A 20,111-nucleotide genomic window follows, 5' to 3' on the forward strand; every position below is an offset into this window, starting at 1 on the left:
CCCCATTAATTAAATGAAGCAGGAATGAGGGGTTTGCACTTCCCCCTATCTCTCTTTGGTTCCTGGACAGCTATTGAGGGCTTTCAATGTGAGCCAGTGGTTCCCAAACCTGTCTGCATACTGGAGTCACCTGGGAAATTTCAAAATATAGTGGTGCCCCCAGAGGTTGCGATTGAATGGTCTGCAGTGTGGCCGGCATTTTGAAATGTATAAAAGATCCTCGAGTGATCTAATATGCAGGCAAGTTTGGGAACTGTGGTGCTCACTTTTAGGGGCACAAGCTTATTTAACCCTTACAGTACCCTGTTTTCCCGAAAATAAGACCTAGCTGGACCATCAGCTCTAATGCGTCTTTTGGAACAAAAATTAATATAAGACCTGGTCTTATATTACATATTATATTATATTAATTATATTATATTCTACTATGTTATATTATATAAGACCCGGTCTTATACTTATAGTAAAATAAGACCGGGTCTTATATTAATTTTTGCTCCAAAAGACGCATTAGAGCTGATGGTCCGGCTAGGTCTTATTTTCGGGGAAACACAGTAGCTATGAAGCAGGTGTGGTGAAGGTTCCTACTCTCCAGATGGAAGAGTGGAGGTAAAATAACTGGCCCAAGTTCAGCCAACCAGGAAGCAGACATGGTAGGGATTCAATAGCCAAGGACTTACCCAGCGGTGCGCTGGTAAATGTTTAACAACTGGTTCTCGGGGAGGAGGGAAGGGGAGAGAAAACCTGCTTTGTAGCATTTGCCCATCTCCATGGTGTAACGACTCCCATCATGGCCAATTTCAAACTACCAGAGTGATGTCATTGAGGGCAGAGTTGGGAAGTCATTCACACCATGGGCTGCTGGATCAGTATGGGGGCTCCAGCAGTGGCTGGGCCACTCGGCATGGTGAAAAGAGGGTCCTATTGAGTGGGAGTTAGATATAGTTAGTAATTTTCTGTAGTTTTAGTCACAGAACTCTCAAATGAAAACATTGAGAACCCCAATATACCCAACAGATAAAAAGTAATATGTATCGGTAGAGGTTTATTTTATAAACGTAAATCATAATATCTTGCTCTTGTCCAAACTGGGCCAGGCCATTTTGGCCCCTCAAGTTAGGGTGAGAGGGATTTGTGAGCAATAGGTGGCATGGGAAGCATGTGCTGTGCCCCAGGCCCACCTCTAACCCTTACCATCCATGTGGCCTTGGGCAAGTCCCTGTCCTCTGGGCTGCCAGTTTCTTGTGTCCAGAAAGAGCCCGGACAGCACACAGGCCCACTGGGGTGTGATTTCTCAGGCCAGCCTCGGCCCTGCCATCCCCCTGCCCGACCCCAGCCAGCCTTGGCCCTGTATTTATAGCCATGACTTCAGTCTCTCCAATTCTGCTGAAGCTGGTTCCCTGGCCCACATATTTATAAACCTAGCAGGGCAGAAATAGATGTGACGTGCAGGGGATTTGGCTGATTTTGTGAGCAGGCTGGATTCAGGGTATCCATTTGGAAAGTGCTCACATACCTCTACATGCTGGGTGCAGCGACTCATGGGCAATCCAGAACTGGAAGGGCACTTGGAGATCCCAAGCCCAGACCTATCATTGTGTGGCTGGTTGTCACCAAGGTCACAGAGGGCATGGCAGAGCCAGGGCCAGAATGAAGGGTTCTTTGGCCTGTGCAAAATGGCCTCTCCTCAGATGCTCAAGAGAATGCCTGAGTAACTCCCCCAAATCCAGGCACCCATCAGGTCCTGGCTTGGTTGTTTTCCTGCTCTGGGAAGATGGGCAGAGATTACCCTCCCTGGGCTTCTGCTTTCCCATCTGTCAAATGGGAATAGTACTAGGTGCCTGCCTCATGAGGTTATTTTGGGAGAATAAACACGATCATACTTGAGATAACGTACAGTACAGTACTCAGCATACAGTACAGTGTTTAATAAACTGTCGCTCTTGTTCTGATTCTATCTTCAGTCACCCCTTAGCAAACGTAACTTATTTACTCCTCACAACAACTATATGATAGCATTGTTATTATCCTCAAACTCATTTTATAGTATGTGTTTTACACTGAGGAGACTCGCTATCAATTTAATGAACTTGGAAAAGAAAGTTCTCTATGAAATAAGGTTATTGTGTGAAATTATGTTTTTACATATTGGATCGTAAAAAATACTCAGTCTTAAATGGCAGGCGTGGTCATAGTGCAACATGAAGGTTCTGAAATAGTGGCAATTGAATAATCAGAATATTAGCATAAGAAATATATCTCCCAGGGCTTTTGCTCCCGAGTTTTGCCACCTAATGTTGATTTTCTGTATTTATAATTGCATATGAGAAGTTAACATAATAGTGAACTGGAAATACCTACGCCATCCAAAACACAGGATGGCGTCTGTCAAGGTCTTTGTATTAATGCCACTGTTTTCTCTGTCCTAATGATACACTGCATTCCCCGGTCCGCTTTCCTACTTAATTATTTTTCCATTGCACTTATCACCATCTGACACACTTTCTTATTTATTTATTATCTATCCACCCCAACTAACATGTGCGCTTCACGTGGGCAGGGTGTCTTTCTCTTTTGTTCACTGAATACCGCCAGCACTTAAAATAGAGAATGGCACATAACAGGCATTCTGTGAATACGTGTTGAATGAATGAATAAGTGAATGACTGAGTCTGAGTCTCCATTCTACCAAGAAGGCAAGTGAAATTCAGTGAGACGAGTGACTGGTCCAAAGTTACCCTATTGTGAGGCTACATGGAGGCCTGGCTGACATTTATCTCTCCTGAGACCACCCCGTGTTCCAGCTTGGGGAGCTCTTCCCAGCCCCTCACAACCACCTCTCGCCAAGGGATAGTTTCCTGATGCTTCCAGAGCTCCCCCAAGGTTCACATGATGCCAGTCCAACACTGGTCCCCTTTTCCCCAGGAGGTGGACCGGACCCGAGGAGAGGAGTGAAGTAGGGAGGAAGGAGGAGAGGTACAAGCGGGCTGGGCAGCCAAGGCAGTGATGGCGGGAGGCTAAGACAGGAAGGAAGGAGGCCAGGATTGCTCAGTTTGTCCTGTAGGACTTGAAGGAGGGATCGGTAACCTGGGGTCATACTTGCACATCCCTGTGGGACTGACTCTGCCCCCTGGAAATGCTAGGACTGGGCAGGTCCAAGAGGATTCAGGAATAGCTTCAACCTTGGTTGCTGTCAATCCCACCAACCACTCTGCCCAAGGCCTTTTTTGGCTGGGGAAACTGAAGCCCACTGAAAGGAAGTGACTCTTCCAAGAACACATAGCAAAGTCATCACACTTCCTCACGCTCACCAGTTCTGCAGGTTGGAAGAGCTTGGGATTCCCCCTTTAGAGCCATGGGGAAGAGACCCTCACCTTGGCTCCCATCCTCTCTGTGGGAGAGAAGCACTAGGCAGGAACATACTCTCAGCTTAGATTCTTGGTGACAACAGAAGCTTTCTTCCTCGTGGCAGGGAGAACTCAGCTCTGGACAGCCCAGACACTACTCCCCCCCTACCCTCTACCCCAACTCACTGCTGATGCTGAGATGCTGCCAGATGGGGGTGGGGTCAGTAGGTACACCTTGAGCCGTCTGGACCAATTCTGAGTTAGTTACCCCTTCTCCCAGGGGAACTCCATTTTTATCCCTGGGTTATACATCCAGTTAATGCTTCAGTCACCCCAAATACATTATTCCACTTGCTACATATTTATTGAGTGACTATTATGTGCCAGCAATGCTCCAAGCATTAGAGATAATCTCCTCCCTCTGTCCCTTCCACCGTCCCAGTCTCACATCCTCCAACCTCCCCATCCTCCCATCCTTCCTTCTCCTCCCTCATTCATTCATTCATTCACTCACTCATTCATTCAGTAACAACTTACATTATTGAGGCAGTACAGCCTTATGAATAAGAGTGATATTTGGAGCTAGACCATCAGGATATGAACCCTGACTCAGTCACTTGCTGGCTGTGTGAGCGTGGCAAGTCACGTGAGCTTGATTTCCTATCTGTAAAATGGTGATAATAATAGCACCTTCCTTATAGGGTTGTGAGCAGGACAGAATGATGCACGCAAAGTGTCTAGAATAGCACCTGACATAGTAAACACTTCATAAACATCAGCTATTATCAGTTATTGTTATTGTGTGCCTGGCACTGCGCCAGATGCTGAGGAAATTGCTCGAAAACTCTCCTCTCGCATGGATCCCTGCATACCAGCCCTTTTTCAGCCGACATCTTCTGCCCTGGTCTTCTTGCCTCCAGCCCCTCAGTTAGGCCTCTGGTCCTGGGGGCCCTGCCTGGACTCATGGAAGGTCAGGGGAGGAGAGGGGGGAGGCTGTCCACTCAGAGGGAGCAGGGCTTATGGGGGAGCTGGCGCAGGTGTCTGGGCTCCTGGGTTCCAGCGCCAGGCCTGCCTGTGACTTGCTGTGCCACCTGGGTGAGCCCTTCCCCGTTCTAGGCTCAGAGTCGCCCTCACTGAGATTTGGACAGTGGGTTGGCTGGATTCTATCAGCTCTCCTTGTTGGGGCTGGCATCTAGAGCTTGTGGCCAGATACGGGGTGTGGATTTGGGGGCGCTGGCATCAGAGGACCCCCACTCCCATTTCTGCTGAGGCTGGGGCAGGCCCTCTGCTGCCCGCGATGAAGATGTGCCCACACAGACGGGTGTGCTATGCCTGAGCTTGCAGCCTCCGTGGCTGTGGCGTCCCCAGGGTCCGTCTGCTGCCACTGAGCGCATGGGGCCCAGCAGCTCAATTCACATCCTGCTCTATACTCACCATCCATTTGACCCTGGATGTGGAATTTACTTCTCTGCACCTCAGTTTCCCCATCTTTAGACAGCACTCGCACCTGACCCGTAGGAAGTGTTAGGTAAAGGGCGTGGCTTAGCACTAGCAGATGCTCAGCAGAAAGTGGCAGCTGCCATCGTTGTTATGGGTCCTGACACCCCAGCCCCACCCCCAACTCCATCTGGGCTTCACCCCCACCTCTCTCCTTCTGCTCCTGAGCAGGGTGGGTGTTCCAGGCCTCAGGCCCACATGGGGCGTGCCCAGGACCCCTGGCTGGGCTGGAAGTCCTCCCTCCTTGGGAGGGAGACTTGAATTGGAGTGCTCCTGCCAACCCCTCCCTCCTGGCTTGGCAGCATGAAGACAACGCCAGCCAAAAATATTTGTGTGGGTGGTGGAAAGTTAACTTTTCCGCCTCTCTCTTCTTTCCTGGAAACCGTGGCCACTGTCAAATACAGCAAAACAGAAGCAGGGATGGAGCGAGGCGAGGCCCCTGCAGGGCGTCAGAGGAGCCCTGCTCCCCATGCCCACTCCTTCTGCCTCCTGCCACCTGGCCCTATGGTGGTGCAGGTGGCGGGGTGGGGGGCTCCCGGTGCTTAGAATCATGGCATCCTGCAATGCCAGGACTGGAAGGACCCCCAGCATGCTCTGGTTCAATCCCACCATTGTGCCTTTGGGTGAACTGACTCCAAAGTGCAGAAGGCACCTACCCAGGGTCACAGCCAATTAGAGCTCTTCAGAATGCTACTGGCCCTTCGTGAGAGTCTAAGATTCTTTGAAACTCTAGTGACAGAAATCTGGCAGCAGCCGGTAAGTGAGAAAGAATTTGGAGAGTAATAAGGTCCTGAAGCCATCTCTTCTCTGTCTCTATGCCCACCATCATGGGCAAGGTGTCAGATCCTGGCCCTGTTGCTTCCTAGCTGTGTGATTTAGGCCAGAAGTCACTTGGCCTCTCCGAGCCTCAATTTCCTGACCTCTGAAATGGGATAATAACAATAGTACCTCTCTCACCGGGTTGTTGTAAGGGTTTCTTTGGATAACCTAAGTGAATAACCCACATGGAACAGATGTTCAATCTCGTGAATGCCCGTTCTTCTCCGGACAGAAGGTTGGCTTCTTTGTGCTGACTTCTCTGTCATTGAGGCTGCTGTGACAGGTGCCTGTGAGCTTTCTGATGCCGGTACCTGTTTGTCTTCCCCTGGCTGGTGCTGATTTGCCTCAGGACCTGGTAATGTGCTTATCTGTCCTCTTGCCCAGCAGACTCTCCTGGCACAACTCCAAGCAGAAGTGGAGGCCTTGACCCAGACTGTTGGGGTGGGGTGGGGTGGGGTGAGGATGCCTGACCCTGCCTGGGGTTGGAAGCATGGCCTCCAGGTCAAGTACCACAGCAGCTGAGGTCAGCCCAGGCCCTGAGGTCACCAATATCCACAGACTTGCACAATTCTCAGGATTCTCATTGCCCAGGGGCAGCCAGTGCCTGTGTGGGGCTCTCTCTCCCCATTTGCAGTCAGGTAAGTGAGATCCTGAGAGTTCACACTCCCCAGAGTTCACACGGCTAAGTAGTGGTAGAATCAAGATTTGCAAATTCCAAGGTTTCCTCCCAAGTGTAATTGGCCATGGGCCCTGTCTTAAGCTCTCCCTGCCCATCTTGGGGCATCTCGTCCCCCTCTGCCCTGTGCCTCCACAAATGATTTTCAGATCTTTGTCTCCAGCCTGGAACTCTCCCTTGCTCCCCAGTCCCCCACGTGGAGTTGACTGTTCTCATCTCCCCCGGAAATCCCAAATCAAACTCATCTTCCTGCTCCCTTGAACACCTGCTCCTTCCCATTTATTTCTGATCTCTATTAATGAAATCACGAAACCACACTCACCAGAGCTGCATCCTAGACTCCTCCCCCTTCCTCCACACCCACTCTCCATCTGCCTCCCAGCCCAGTCAGTTCTTCCGCCCAAGTTTCTCTCCCATCCATTCCCTCCTCACATCCCTATAGGAAGCCTCCTGGATTATCATCGCAGTTATCATTTCTAAATCCTCATACTGTTGTTATTATTCTCCCTGTTATCATTCACAGCTCCTCGTGCCACCAGATTTTAAGGCTTCAGGAGCCACAGTACCCTATCTTCTTTATCCCCACTGTATCCCCATACCTTTTATAGTGTCTGAAATGTGATAGGAGTGCAAGACGTTTTTGTGGAAGGAAAGAATAGCCAACGCGTATTAAGCTACATCTCATAAACTGTGCTGAGTCCTCTGTATGCATTTTCTCACTTCCTCTTGAGGGCAACACTATGTTGGAGATACTACAGTTCCCATTTTACAGATGGGGAAGCTGAGGCTCAGAGAGGTCACGTGACTTGCTGCCCATCACACAAGTGGCAGAATTGGGATTCTAGCTCAAAGCCCATCTCCCTTGATGCACAGCCTTCTCAGGGGTCCCTGTGCCCAGTCTTGTGCTCTCTGCCCCACCATTCCTGTGATTCCTGTGGCTCATGTACCTTTGATGGCATGTGAGAGAATTCTTTCTAGGCGGTGTCCAGACATTTTTAAATAACTACATATTTATTTAATATGTATTGGGAAAAAACGACTTAGCACAACATACTTGTGGTTTTCCTGCAATTATTGCTTAAGTCTAAAGTAATAGAAGTAAGTTATTTAAAGTTGATTTACGGGAAAATATCAAGCAAATAAAGTGTCAAGTGGCATAACAATATAGCAAAAATTGGGAATGTCAAGTGACTGAAGCTTGAGACTTTCTCATGAATGTGAGGACCTGGACCTCAAACCCTAGCCAGTTCTCAGGGCCACCCTAAGATGGACAGGTCTCAGAATTCAACCCAGAACAACCCAAGAGCTGTCTCATATGCTGTTTCTTTTCTCCCTATACAAACAGATCATCTTGAAGGAAGCCTCACTGACCAGACAGGTTAAGAAGGAGGACGTGGGGGCCCACCAGCCCACCCAGCCCAGGAAGGCCTGCAGTGGGACCTAGCCCCTGTCCTGTGAGTCGGCTGAGGAAGGAAAAGCTGCAGAAAGCCAGAGGAGGCCTGGAGAGAAGCAAAGACCAGGGCTTCCGCAGGTGGCCCAGTCCCCAGCCCAGGCGCCAGCTTATCTGCATCGCTGAGAAGAGGCAGCGCCATGCTGGGCCCCCACCTCCCATCTCCACCCCTTGGACCCAGCGAAGGCGGACCTACTCCCTGCACCTTCCGGATCCCTGATGGGAACTACAGGTGTCTGGCCCTGGAGGCTGAGGAGAGTGGTGGCGAGGAGGGCCTGCAGGGGGAAGCAGGGCTCATGGACTTGGAGGAGGACAGAGTGGTCAGCAGAAGTGGGGACAACTCTGCCTGCAGAGACACCCAAGGAGCACCAGAGCTGCCCAAAGCTCTGGGCATCCAGCCACCCAGCTGCTCCAGGGAGGCACGAAGGGGACCTCAGCATGACAACAGGACCAGCCAGGCCTGGGACATAGTGAAGGCCCGGCAGGTGATGACAGTGAGCCCCAGCCCCAGCTCAGGGTCCAGGATTCCCCAGAAACCAGGTAAGCTCACGCCCCTTTTCCCTGGACTGCCAGTCACAGAGGACTGCACAGGTCCTTAACACAGGGGCTCCTGACCATATTTTTCCCCGTGAGGCCTCACAGTCCATCACAGTCCCACAGGCATGCCCAGATTCACAGCTGTGGAGACACAAGCTACATGCAGTTCCAGCTGTACCACATCTAAGCCCACTTTGTTCTCTGCCAAAGAGGGCATGTGAGAAGGCAGGGAGAGAAAGCCATGCTATCATGCTTGGTTGGAAAAAAGGCCCTCTCTTACTCTTGTCTGCCCTTTATTAATTCGTGGCAACAAATGACCATTGAGTGCGAGCATCTGATGGGGCGGGACCACCCCTGGAACATACTGAGTGCCAGCTACTTGAGATGCTAGGAACCCAGCACTGGGCAAAGCCGATGTGGTTGGTGCCCTCATGGAGCTTACGAGTAGAGACGGAAGCCTTTGATCTTCATTGGACCTCCTCATTTTACAGGTGGGAAAACTGAGGCCCAGAGTCAGGAAGAAGTGCTCCAGGTTACTAGGCCCGTCAGTGGCTGATTTGGGCCCACATTTCTCGCCCAGGCCTCGGTTTCCCAACTGTTAGAAACGGCAGGGGCAGGATCCACATCACCTGGGCTTCAGGGAGGACCCAACCACAGCATGTAGGGGAGAGTTTCATGTGTACTGCACCGATGGAAAGAAACAAGGAAGGAAGGAAGGAAGGAATGATAATTTTCTCACAGGCGGCAGGAGTTGGCAGAGCAGGGAAACCCACATTGAATCACCTCCACCGCTGGGCCCATGGAAACACTGAAGTGGGTCCAGATGGGAGGACATAAGCCGGGCCCTGCTTGCTCAGGCAGGAGCCGCTGCCAGCACCTCCTGGGGGCTCAGGGCATGCAGAGGACACCAGCCTGGGAGGCCTTGTGCATCAGCAAACTGCAGGGACATTTCATTTCTCTGCAGGCATTGCTGACGCCCTTGTTGGCATCTCACCAGCCATCCTGCCCACTCTCTTTTCTGAAATAATCTTTTCCAGGCTCTGACCACCCCCAGTAGCCACCCCCTCCACCCCACCATGCTTGGGTCACACAGGGAGCTGGGCAGGAGCAAGGAGGGGCCTTCAATGAATCTGGGGCAGGAAGAAGGACCCCAGGAGGGCCCAGTAGCCTTGAACTTGGAGGTGGGCTCTCACCCCAGAGTCAGCCCAAATTCAATTCCCGTAGAGCCTAAAATCCCAGTGCCTGCTTCCTTCCCCTCTCACAGACCATGATGGCTGGGGGTCAGGTGACATGGGTGTTGGTTCTGGAACCGATGCCAACCAGCCAAACCCAGGAAATCCCTTCTCCCTGGTGAGCTTCAGTTTCTTTATCTGTGAAAGAAATAAAAATATGAACCCTGTCTCCCTCATAGAGCTGTTGTGAGGTTGCAGTGATTTTAGATGGGGCAGTGTTTTGGAGATTTTAGAATAATCTAGGTAGGCATGTGAACGTGTTGATAATAATTAAAATGCTCACCATCAGCTCAATAATACAACAACTGTTACTTGTTAAGCCCTTATGTGCCAAGCGCACTGTGCTAAGAGCTTTACATATGTCATTTTATTTAATCTCATAATGCTCCTCATGAGGAACATACTGTTATTATCTCCAATGTACAGATAAGAAGAGTGAGGCTCAGAGAATATAACTGATTTGTCCAAGACTCATGACTAGCAAGCTGCTAAGACATCAATAAACCACCGTTTTTTTTCAATAGGGGGCTTTGCCCTGAACTACCACTGTATTCTGGATTTATAAGGGAGTCTTGTCTCCTGATACGTGGAGTGGAAGAGACTATGGATGGAGAGGGGAGAAGCAGGGAATACATTTAGTAAATCCTGTTGGCTTCTCACATGGAGCTAGGTCATTTCATTGTATCTCAATTTCATTGATCTTACTATACTCTTTCAATGCAGGTATTCTACCCATTGTACAGGTGAGGCAACTGAGGCTCAGAGATTGAAGTCCCTTGTCCAAAGTTACATAATCAGTGTTGGAACTGAGACTATGATCGTGTTCTTCTTGCCTTACAGTCTGGTTCATTCCTCACTTAAATGTCCAGTCAGTTGGTTATCCAGTTCTGTCCTAAACATTTCTAGGGACAGAGGACAGAGGAAACAGTGACTTTAGGAGGACGGAATGGGCAGGAAAGACTTCTCAGAAGTAAAAGCAGGAAGGAAGCTGGGTCTTGCAGAAGTGTAGAAATCAGGTGGTCTTGGGTTAGAGCCCGCACTGGCCTTTCTGCTCCCTTGGGAAAGGGAGTGGCCAGAGTCCCTTCTCGCTGCCCGGAGATCCGGAGGGAAGAGGTCTATGGAACTGCCAGGTTATTAGTGGATTAGGGCTTCCTTTTAAAGCTTCCTCCCATTACCGCCAGAGGATTATAAGCGTCTTCAGACAATTACACCCATCCTTCTGCAATTATAACTGCCTCTCTTGAGTGCTCCCTGGCAGCTTTAAGTATGGGTCATGACATCTTCTGCTTTGGACACCCACCCCTTGGGGTGGGTGGGTACCAGTACCACTTCTCTAAGGCCTGAGTACCAGCTGAGCAGGGCAGAATGGGGTCCTTGACAGGCTCGAGGGTCACGGGATGCAGAGAGATGAGGTGGGCAGCAGTTCAAGTTCCCTGCCGTCAGTTGCTGCCAATTTGGGAGAATATATGTGGGAAGAAAGGTGTCATGTAGGGCCCATAATCAGGCCTCAGTTAGCACTGCTTAGTCCACAGCTCACCAAGAGAGTCCTACGCTACAGCTGGCCTCTCCACAAAGTCAGCTGGTCATAACTGGAAGGACTTATTGAGATTACTGTGTACATAATCTTATAGGAGACTCTGAAGTCCAGACAAGGCAAGCAATTTGTCCAAGGGCACACAGTAAGTGGGTGGCAAAGCAAGATCTAGAACCCAGAGCTTCTTCTGCCTCCCAGTTCAGCTGCCAGGTACTATGCTAAATGCCTTGTATGGGTTACTTGTTTCATCCTCTAAATAACCCTAGGACGTTCATAGTTTTGTTATCTCTGTTTCACAGATGAGGAAACTAAGACATAAGAAGTTTAAGTGACTTGTCAAAGTCTCAGGCCTGTGGGCGGAGGAGCTGAAATTTGAACCCAGGGAGATCTGGCCCCTGCTTTCCACCATCCTCTGTACTGCCTTGTCTCCATGGAGACGAGGCAGCAGGCTCTGTTCTTCCACCCACCTGGGGCTGGGAAAAGGTTGTTCAGTCTCTGGAGAATGGAGGGGGATTCTTGCAAGCCACCTTTCCACCCTCTTAGAGACACTCAGGGAGACCTGGGACACTACACTGCCCCTCCTTCACTCATGGCTTTGGGAGAGCCACCTCTCTCCTCTCCAGGCCATTTGTTAATGGGGATCAGGGCATCTATAGGACTTGGAGGACTTGCCAACTCTAGTGGTCACTGCTTGAGCCACTTGGGTGGGGACGGGGGTGTGGATCTGGGTTATCAGATGAGCCCCTGGCCACGTCTGTCTAGTTGAGGCAGAGGAATCCACACCCATGACAAGAGCTGACAGTGGTCCCTGGGCCAAGGACAAGGCCCCTGCTCCTCAGGCCTGTGGGAGAGGGCACACAAAAAGGCAGGGCACCCCCCACTCCTCCTCCCACCCCCGCCCCCACACTATGACTGTAAGAGGAGGGCGATGGTGGAGGAGCAGGGTTCACAGGTTCACATGTACCTCACGTGCACTCCCACATATATGCTCACACCCCCATAAACACACACGTAAACAAACGTGATGAATGCACACCATATTTTTATGCAAACACGTGTATACTCACATCTGCACATACGTGCACACCTATGCATGCCCTTAGACAGTCACACATCCAAGCATGGGGCATACATTGGCACACGCCCTCCCACAGACTCCCCCATGCATGACTAACTTTCACGTGTACCAGGTGTGCATACATTGCTACAATCCCACCTGAAACATCCAAGCACACAGATTCCCTCCTTAGATACAAGTTAAAAGCATGTTCTTTTCTCCTTTTTCTCTTGCTGACACACCTACACTTTGAAATCTCTCTTGCATGCACACATTTTCCTCTATAGGCATATCCACTTTTACACACCCACTGTCACACACCTACATGCAGCCCGAGCCACTTTCTGTGCTCCTTCCTTTTCCCCATCTCTTTCTCTTTTATACTCACCCACACAGTAATCCTAGCCTTTCTCTTCTCTGTCTCTCTCACCCACACAGTTTGTTTCCTGCTTTCCCACAGGCTGGGCTGTAGCCACTTTCCTAGGCATGGACTCACAGGGCAGGCAATACCCTGCCTGAGCCAATCGCCCCTACCCTCACTGGGGCAGCCTCAGCACAAGAGCAGCTACAGGGTCAGAGGAATGCTCTGTGGTCCATGAAGCCAAGCAGAGGGATAGGAGCAGCCAGGGACTGTTTGTCCCCTGTCACCTGACCTCCTGCACTCTGAGCCTGCCCACTGGGGACAGGGAAATGTCCCGAAACCAGGCCACCCGCAGCTCTGCATTTCACAGAACCTCAGGTGGGGTGGGCTCACATCAGCACATTTCTGACTTCCTTTAGCAGAAATCTAAACATAGAATCTTCACATAAAAGACAGATGAGGGGTGGCTGGTTAGCTCAGTTGGTTAGAACGCGGTGCGAATACCACCAACGTTGCAGGTTCGATCTCTGCATGGGCCACTGTGAGCTGCACCCTCCTTTAAAAAAAAAAAAAAATGATGAAAGTGGAACCACCCTGGTTGAAGGGGTGGGGTACTTCGAACCCAGGGAATCTTTGGTAAAAACCCAGGCCAGCATTTTTCCAAGTGTGGTTTTGTTTCCAAATTGTTGGGAGTGTGAAGGGTGCTTGTTATCAGTCCTCTTCCCTAGCCCACCTCATCCCCCCTACACTGGGGAGGGGGCACCGAATTGTGGGAATCTCGACTTTTAATAGCATCCATGAGATTCTGATGCACACTGACGGCTGCCATGGGGCACTGTGAGCTCAGTCTGAATGGTGTTTAGTTCAATGAAAAGATGGGGAACTGAAACCCAAGAGGGACACACAGCATCACGGCTGTTGTTGCCCGCCCACCAGTTAAGTCAGGGGATGACCCCAGGCTGCTGGGGAGACAACAACTTTCTTCAATCCCCATTTGCCTAAATTCTACCAAGATCCACAGTTATTCTAGTAGTGGGGCTGAGAAGAGGGAAAGGTGGGTCTGAGGGTACTGCATCTAGGTCTGAAAGGAAACAGGCTGGGGAGGTGGGAGATGGTGTCAGTTATGGGGACAGAATCACAAAGACAGATTTAGCAGGGGTAGTGGGAGGGATAAAGAAAAGAGGGGAAATGAAATAGATGGAGAAACATGAAGAAACTGAGCGAAATAGAAAGCAGAAGGGTTTAGGGACCGACCTAGAGATGTAAAAATGAGGAGGAAACAGAGAGGCAGATAACCAGGCAGCAGAGAGTGAAGCTCAGCGGGAGGAAAGAGAGGGGACCCGCCGGAAGACGGCAGGCCGAGCCCGTGGGCGGGGTGGGCGAATCGCACCTCGGAGGGCTGGGCGAGGCCGGAGGGGCGGCGCTAGGGCCCCGGGGAGCGGGCGGCAGGAGCGTGCCTTGCCACCCGCCCAGCCTTCCCGGCTCCGGGTCCCGGAGCAGCCCGCTAGGCGGTGGAGGTGGCTGTGGCGGTGGCGCGGAGGGGGCGCCCGGCGCGGGGCGGCGGTGGCAGGGGTCTCGGGGAGAGGCGCCCTGACGGACGCGGCCAGGTGCGCGTAGGTGGCGGCGCCTGTGAGCTCCGGAAGCACGCGCGGAGGTTGGAGGTGAGTGAGGGGCGCTGGCCCCGCAGGGGTGCCGGCTCCGAGCGCACCTCGCCTCTTCCCACCTGTGCGGTACCCGGCACTGCCCAGGTGGAAGTGGCACATCTGGGCTCCGGTTCCCGCACGCAGGGGGACCTTGGCCAAGTCGCTGCTACACTCTGGGCCTCAGTTTCCCCATCTATACGGTGGGGTGGAGGGTGGGACGAGAAATCTCGAAGCTCTGGAGCAGCTCAGGAGCCGCAGGACTCCCCGACGCCGGGAAGCTATTCCCAGGGGCTGCGTGGGAGCTTCAGCTCACTAGCCCCAACCCGCAAGCCGATCGGGGACTGAGCAGCCCCAGGCTCACGGGTGGGCAGCAGCCAGAGGTCTGCGCCCCACAGCCCGCTATGGGAAAGGTCGGGCAGCCTGGACTTAGGAAAACGAAAGGTTGTAGTCTGCGCGGGGTTGACCAACATGGGCGCCTGTGGGGCAGCAGAACGGCGTGTGCTGGGCCCGCGCACCCCCTTCCCGCGGGCGGGGCGACTAGCGCCGGGGTCTGGCTGTGCCTGCGAGGCATGCAGGACGCGGAACTGTCCGACCACGACCACGGGGGACCACTTGCCCAAGCCCCGCCTGGGGAAATCGAAGCCTTTGCTGAGCACCTAGGGGAAATGGGGAACTGTCCTAAGGGCTGTACATCCAATTCTCACAACATGGATACTCCTGTCCCATTTGCCAGGTGAGCATCGAGGCCCTATAGGTGACCGTGAGTGGAGGGGGGAAGGCTCCTTTCTAACCGCTACTCTGCGGAATCAGGGGGCCCCATCCAGGGTCCTGATAAGACCTCTCTGTGGGCTCTGGGGAATAGATCTCCTTTCCTCCTACCCCAACTTATGGGCTTATTTTTAATAGGGTCAGGGACGACCCCCCCCCCATGCCTGTTTCATGTCTGGGTTGTCTAGAAGGGACAAGAGCGAGCAGGGAAGCTGCATCTGACCCACTCCGCACCCTACCCTGAGTGGCAGGTGGCACTGGAATTAACCAATTTGCTGTGTGATCTTGGGCAATCCCCCTGCCCTCTGACTCCCAGTGAGAGAGTGGGCAGGGTGCATTGGAGATAGCAGTGCTGGTGGTGGCTGTAGGGGCAGTGCGAGGGTGCCCCGCCCCTGTCACGTTGCAAGGATGAGACAGGATGCTGATCAGAGGGGCTAAGGTACTCTGGGGCAAGGAACTGGAAGCCTTGCTGGTGTCAGCCTGGCCCCACACTGTATTAGGAGCAGAGCCACAAACAAACCGATCACCTCCTCCTCCCACAATTTACCGCGGACCTCAGGCAGTGGAATAGGAACTCTCAACAGAATTGAAAATGCCGTATTTGTCCAGTGTGGGGGTCCCGTGCCTCTGTCTCTGTATGAGACGTAGGGTTGGTTCCTCCTCTCTGGTCCTGTTTCCCCAAGTGTACAATAGGAGCATGGGCTAGGATCACTCTAGTTTGATATTCAGAGAACTTCCCCAAAACAAACTGTTTGCTGCTGTGCCACCTGGTTCCCAATTACCACTTTTCAGGCTGGCCCCCACTTTGCAGACCATGAGCCAACTACCCCCTCCCCCCACCTCCCAAACTAGTAACTAAATTAAGCTGTGGTTGGAATCAGCATTTACATGGTTAAAATGAGGCCTTTAACTCCTTCCCTCCCTTGTTAGCTGTTGCCCTTCCCCTAAGATAAAAAGAGGAAAAAGAAGAAAAAGATCCTCTGGCATTCAGGCGCCTGGTTCCCAACTGAGCCCTAGCCTCTTTAGTCAGCATTTTATCTCATCTCCCCATTTTAGAGTTGGGGAGACTGAGGCTAGGGATGGGGAGAGATTTGCCTGGGGTGATTCTGGGAGTAGAAGGCAGCAGAACCCTGTCCTTAAAAGAGAGCAGCTCCTTGATAAGCGGGATGGAGCACATATGGCAGGAGCCTTCTCTCTGTCTCTTCCTCACACATACACACACACACACACACACACACACACACCCCTCCCCCCATTGTGCCCCTGCTCAACTGTTGACATGTAACCCCGAGCCCATTTCACAGTTCTGGGAGGTGAGTTGGGCAGGGGTTAGCACGCTCCCTCCACCTGCCAGGGCTGTCATCCCACAAGGTTGAACACACCTCTAGGCCTAAGGGCCTGGCCTGGGAGGCACCTATCCCTTCAGGGCAGCTCCCAGGCTTCCAGACATGAGCTCATCGGAGCTGCTGATGCCAGGAAGGGAGGAACTGAGGGGGAAGCAGGGAGGGCTGCCCAGATTGGGGCACCATGGGCCCCTGGGGAAGTGGAGGGGTGCTGTTGTCAAGGACTTCCAGGCTGTGGTCCCCACTGTAGTGGGGAGGCAGACACAAGATAAGCCAACAGAGGGTCAACTGGAGTGGGGATGGGGACGGGCCAAGTGCCCTGAGCTGCAGTACAGAGCTAGGTGCTAGGGCAACCTCTGCCACTTGCTTGCTGTATGACTTCGGGTGAATCTCTTGCTCTCTGTGGATCTCAGTGTCCCCGGCTAGCAGTGGGGTGGGGTGGGTCCTTAGGCATTGGGATTACAGTCAGGTCCCTGCCCTCAAGGAGCTTGCATTTTAATTGGGAAGATAGGTGAGAAAAAGGGAAGCAAAGAAATCATCAAGGTAATTATAGATAAAAGTAGCATGAAAAAAAGTAAGCCATGCTGCTAAGATGGAGAGCAATTAGAGGGGCTACTTTGTGTTGGTGGTTAGGGAAGGCCTCTCTTTGTAGGTGACATTGGAGCAGAGACCTGAATGTTATCTGAAGGTGTGGTCATGGCTAGCTTCATAGAGGAGACATGATCAGAACTTAGATCTAGAATGGGAGGGATTTGGTTGGGAGGAAGCGTGTTTCAGAGGATGGTGAAAGGTCTAAACTAGGAGCTGCATGTGTGTGTGTGGGGGAGGAGGGGTGAGCATTGGCTGTGATTGTGAAAATGCCTTTATCCCTTACAGCTTCAGGCTGCAGACCCATAGGAGCCTGGGGCCTTGATCTGGTCAGATGGGTGGCTGGGCTCTGTTGAGTTAGGCCAGTGTATGTGAGCTCAGAGTCCTTTGTGAACTCTCCCTGGACACTGGGGCTCGCTACCCAGAGGAGTCAATGTGGGGATAGCCTCCAGGCTCTGTAATTCCAGAGGCTTACAAAAGCCCTCTCTCTCCAGAATGAAATCTTTACCAACTGGCTACTGCCTGAAATTCCACCATCCTAGCTTCATCTTTTCCACTTGCTGAGGCAGGATTGTATAGTACTGTGTGACCCTACCCTACCCTGGCCCTCCTCCCAGGGCTGCTGTAGATGGAGCGAAATTCAGTCCACTCCTGTGTTACCTGCTTCCTGCATGACCGAGACGTAGATTCTGTGGTTGAGCCCCTCCATCGTCCTCCTGGCTAGCTGGGGGAGCTTGAGCATGTTATATAACCTCTCTAGGCGTCTGTGTCCTCATCTACAAGATAGAAACAATAATGGACCCTATCTTGCACTGTTGTTCTCAAAATTAAATGAGATGATACATGCTAAAAATAACTATTACTTATCAGATAGGATTATCACGTTTTGATCTCTGTTAAAATAGAAGCCCTTGAGGAGACGGACACACTCGCTCAAGACTCCTATCTCAGTATAAATTACTTTTTGATGTTTGGCCAGGAACAGGTTTGATGGTTGGGAGGTGAGCACAGCATAGTGGAAATAGGCCTGGTCCGTGCTCCAGGAATGGGTACTTGAACCTTGAATCTTAGCTAACGGGCTGGTGGTCTTGGATAAATTATTTGCTTCCTCTGGGGCTCAGGCTTCTGTTCTGAGCTTCTGTGAAAACGGGCTAGGAAGGATATGAGGGGTCATGGGTGTGAAAGAGCTCAACAGACTCCAAAAACATGGGGTCAGCAGGATGGGCTATCACCAGGGTGGATTAGGAAGGGGCGGGTTGGATGACCCCCACAGACAGGAGAGTCGGCTGACCTGAGACTTGCATTTATCCTTTGGAATAACATCTCTTAGAGATTAAGAGTGTTCAAACGGTAAGAACCAGTGTTCTGGAAAAATCATTAATGTTTATGGTTATTTATTACTATGTGCCAGGGGTTTCTAAGTTCTTTAGATGTCAACAAGTCCATGAAATAAGTACTGTCATTATCAGCATTTTACAGATGGGAAACAGAGGCATAGAGAGGTTAAGTGAACTTCCCAAGGTCACACAGCTGGTAAGTGGCCAGATTCAAACCCAGGCAGTCAGAACCCGAGGCCTGTAAGCTTTAACTACGACTACACAGCACGGTCTCTCCTGCTTTAGATGCAGTGCCAGAGGCGCAAAGGGACCAAACCACCTGCTTGAGAGCACACAGCACTCCTCTTTGATCCTCCTCGTCCCTGTCCCTCAGGTCCCGGAGGGAGGAGCCTCACTGGTCTGCATTCTGGGGTTCTGAGGTTGGCCCTTGAGCCAGCTCAGTCTCTTTTCTTCCCCTCCCCACCTCCCCTGGGAGTAGGTCAGGGAGGATCACGTGTGGGCATGGGAGGTTCTGCCAGGGCCTGGCGAGTGGGCATCATTAGTGTTGTGGAGCTTGAGTGGATCCCAAGAGTCTGAGTTGTTATGACCTCGCATGGAGTCTGGCATGTCTCCCATCACTGTACAGATGGGGGAAACTGAGGTCAGGGAGTCCAGAGACAGGCCCCAGGTCACAGGCAGAGGGCCCCCTTCCTCCCTGGGTCTCCTGTCCTGCCCCTGGACTGCGTAGTACTTGTGGGTACCATTGGGAGGTGGGACTTGGGGACCCTCTCTCCGATCCCCAAGGTGGGCCTGGTCTCAGCCAGGACACGATTTCTGTCATGGGGCCCTTTGGGAGGGCACATGGAGTTGGGGGATGGGAAGGGTGCTGATTAAAAAATAGACTGTCACGCGCACGGGGAGCAAGCATGCTACCACCTAGCCTGTGCCAGTTGGCTCCCCCGTGCCCAGCTGCCAGGCCTCAGTCAAGGCTCCCACTGGGGGCCCCGCCCACCCCAACCTGGCTCTGTGCCTGAGGCTGAATGCTCCCAGCCACCTCTCCTCTCCCATCTCCACCCCTGCCCAGCCTCCAGGCAGATGGTGCCCTCACTGTGCCTGGGTGGGCCTGAAGCTCAGCTGTTGGCTTTAAGCTGTGCCAGGGGGGTCTGGCATCACCACACACTGACTGTGTGGCCTTGAATAAGGCCATTTCCCCCTCTGAGCCTCCAACATGGGCAGAGTGCTCCCAGTTAAAGTTCTTTGCAGCTTTCAGAGCCTTTCTGATTCCACCTCTCGTCTAGACCCAACCAACAGTGCTGGAGACCCCATTCAGAGAGCTCACGTGACTGTAAAGTCCACTCGGCTGGAGTGTAGCAGAACAGAAGGCTATATGCCCAGATAATCTTGCAAATCCCAGTTCTGTACAACTCCTCCAGGGTAAGGTAAGGTCACTTGGAACCATGGAGGTGAAGGCTTTGCAGTAGTAACATGAGCAGTGCTTTTATTCATTTATTCCCTCATTCAGTCAACAAATGTTTATTGAGCTATGGCTGGGGGCAGGGACACAGCAGAGAAATGACAGCCAAGGTTCCTGCCCTACGGGGGCTGCTCACCATCAGGCATGGCAGACTGACGCTACAACAAATAGTGACGGAATTACAAATCTAATGAAAGTTTGGAGGAGAAGCAGAGGGCACTGTGGCGTTGGAATGTGACCTCTGAGGGCAGGTATGCCCTCCCTGAGACCTGTAAACAGATCTGAAGGATGGAGAAGTGTGGTCAGAAAGGGAAAGCAGAAGGCTGAGGGGAGAAGGGGGTCTAGGCAAAAGCAGCAGCCAGTGCAAAGGCCCTGAGGTGAGAAGGACTTGGCCCTTTCTGAGCCCTTGAAGGAGAGCCAGCATGGCTGGAGGGGGAAGCATCCTGAAGAGAGCTGCAGCATCGGCGAA

General features: G+C 52.1%; 1 protein-coding gene across 8 annotated transcripts in view; it reads left to right on the forward strand.

Moving 5' to 3' along the window:
• The window catches only part of SYNPO (synaptopodin), a 63,389-nt gene that overhangs the window by 19,610 nt on the left and 23,668 nt on the right, over positions 1-20,111 (forward strand). For 5 of the 8 annotated variants that reach the window (XM_088798737.1, XM_088798736.1, XM_019734373.3 and 2 more), the window contains one exon: positions 7,685-8,329. In XM_088798737.1, the coding sequence (XP_088654863.1) occupies positions 7,930-8,329 (400 nt within the window). In that variant the 5' untranslated portion in view covers positions 7,685-7,929. Of the gene's footprint in view, positions 1-7,684; positions 8,330-13,717; positions 14,172-14,659; positions 14,887-19,466; positions 19,608-20,111 lie in introns of those variants that run through there. The other 3 variants (XM_074313785.2, XM_074313784.2, XM_074313786.2) reach the window with 3 other exon arrangements.

This window comes from Rhinolophus sinicus, chromosome 5, assembly GCF_057876585.1.
Source record: "Rhinolophus sinicus isolate RSI-liver-muscle chromosome 5, RSI-T2T, whole genome shotgun sequence".
Classification (NCBI taxonomy): domain Eukaryota; kingdom Metazoa; phylum Chordata; class Mammalia; order Chiroptera; family Rhinolophidae; genus Rhinolophus; species Rhinolophus sinicus.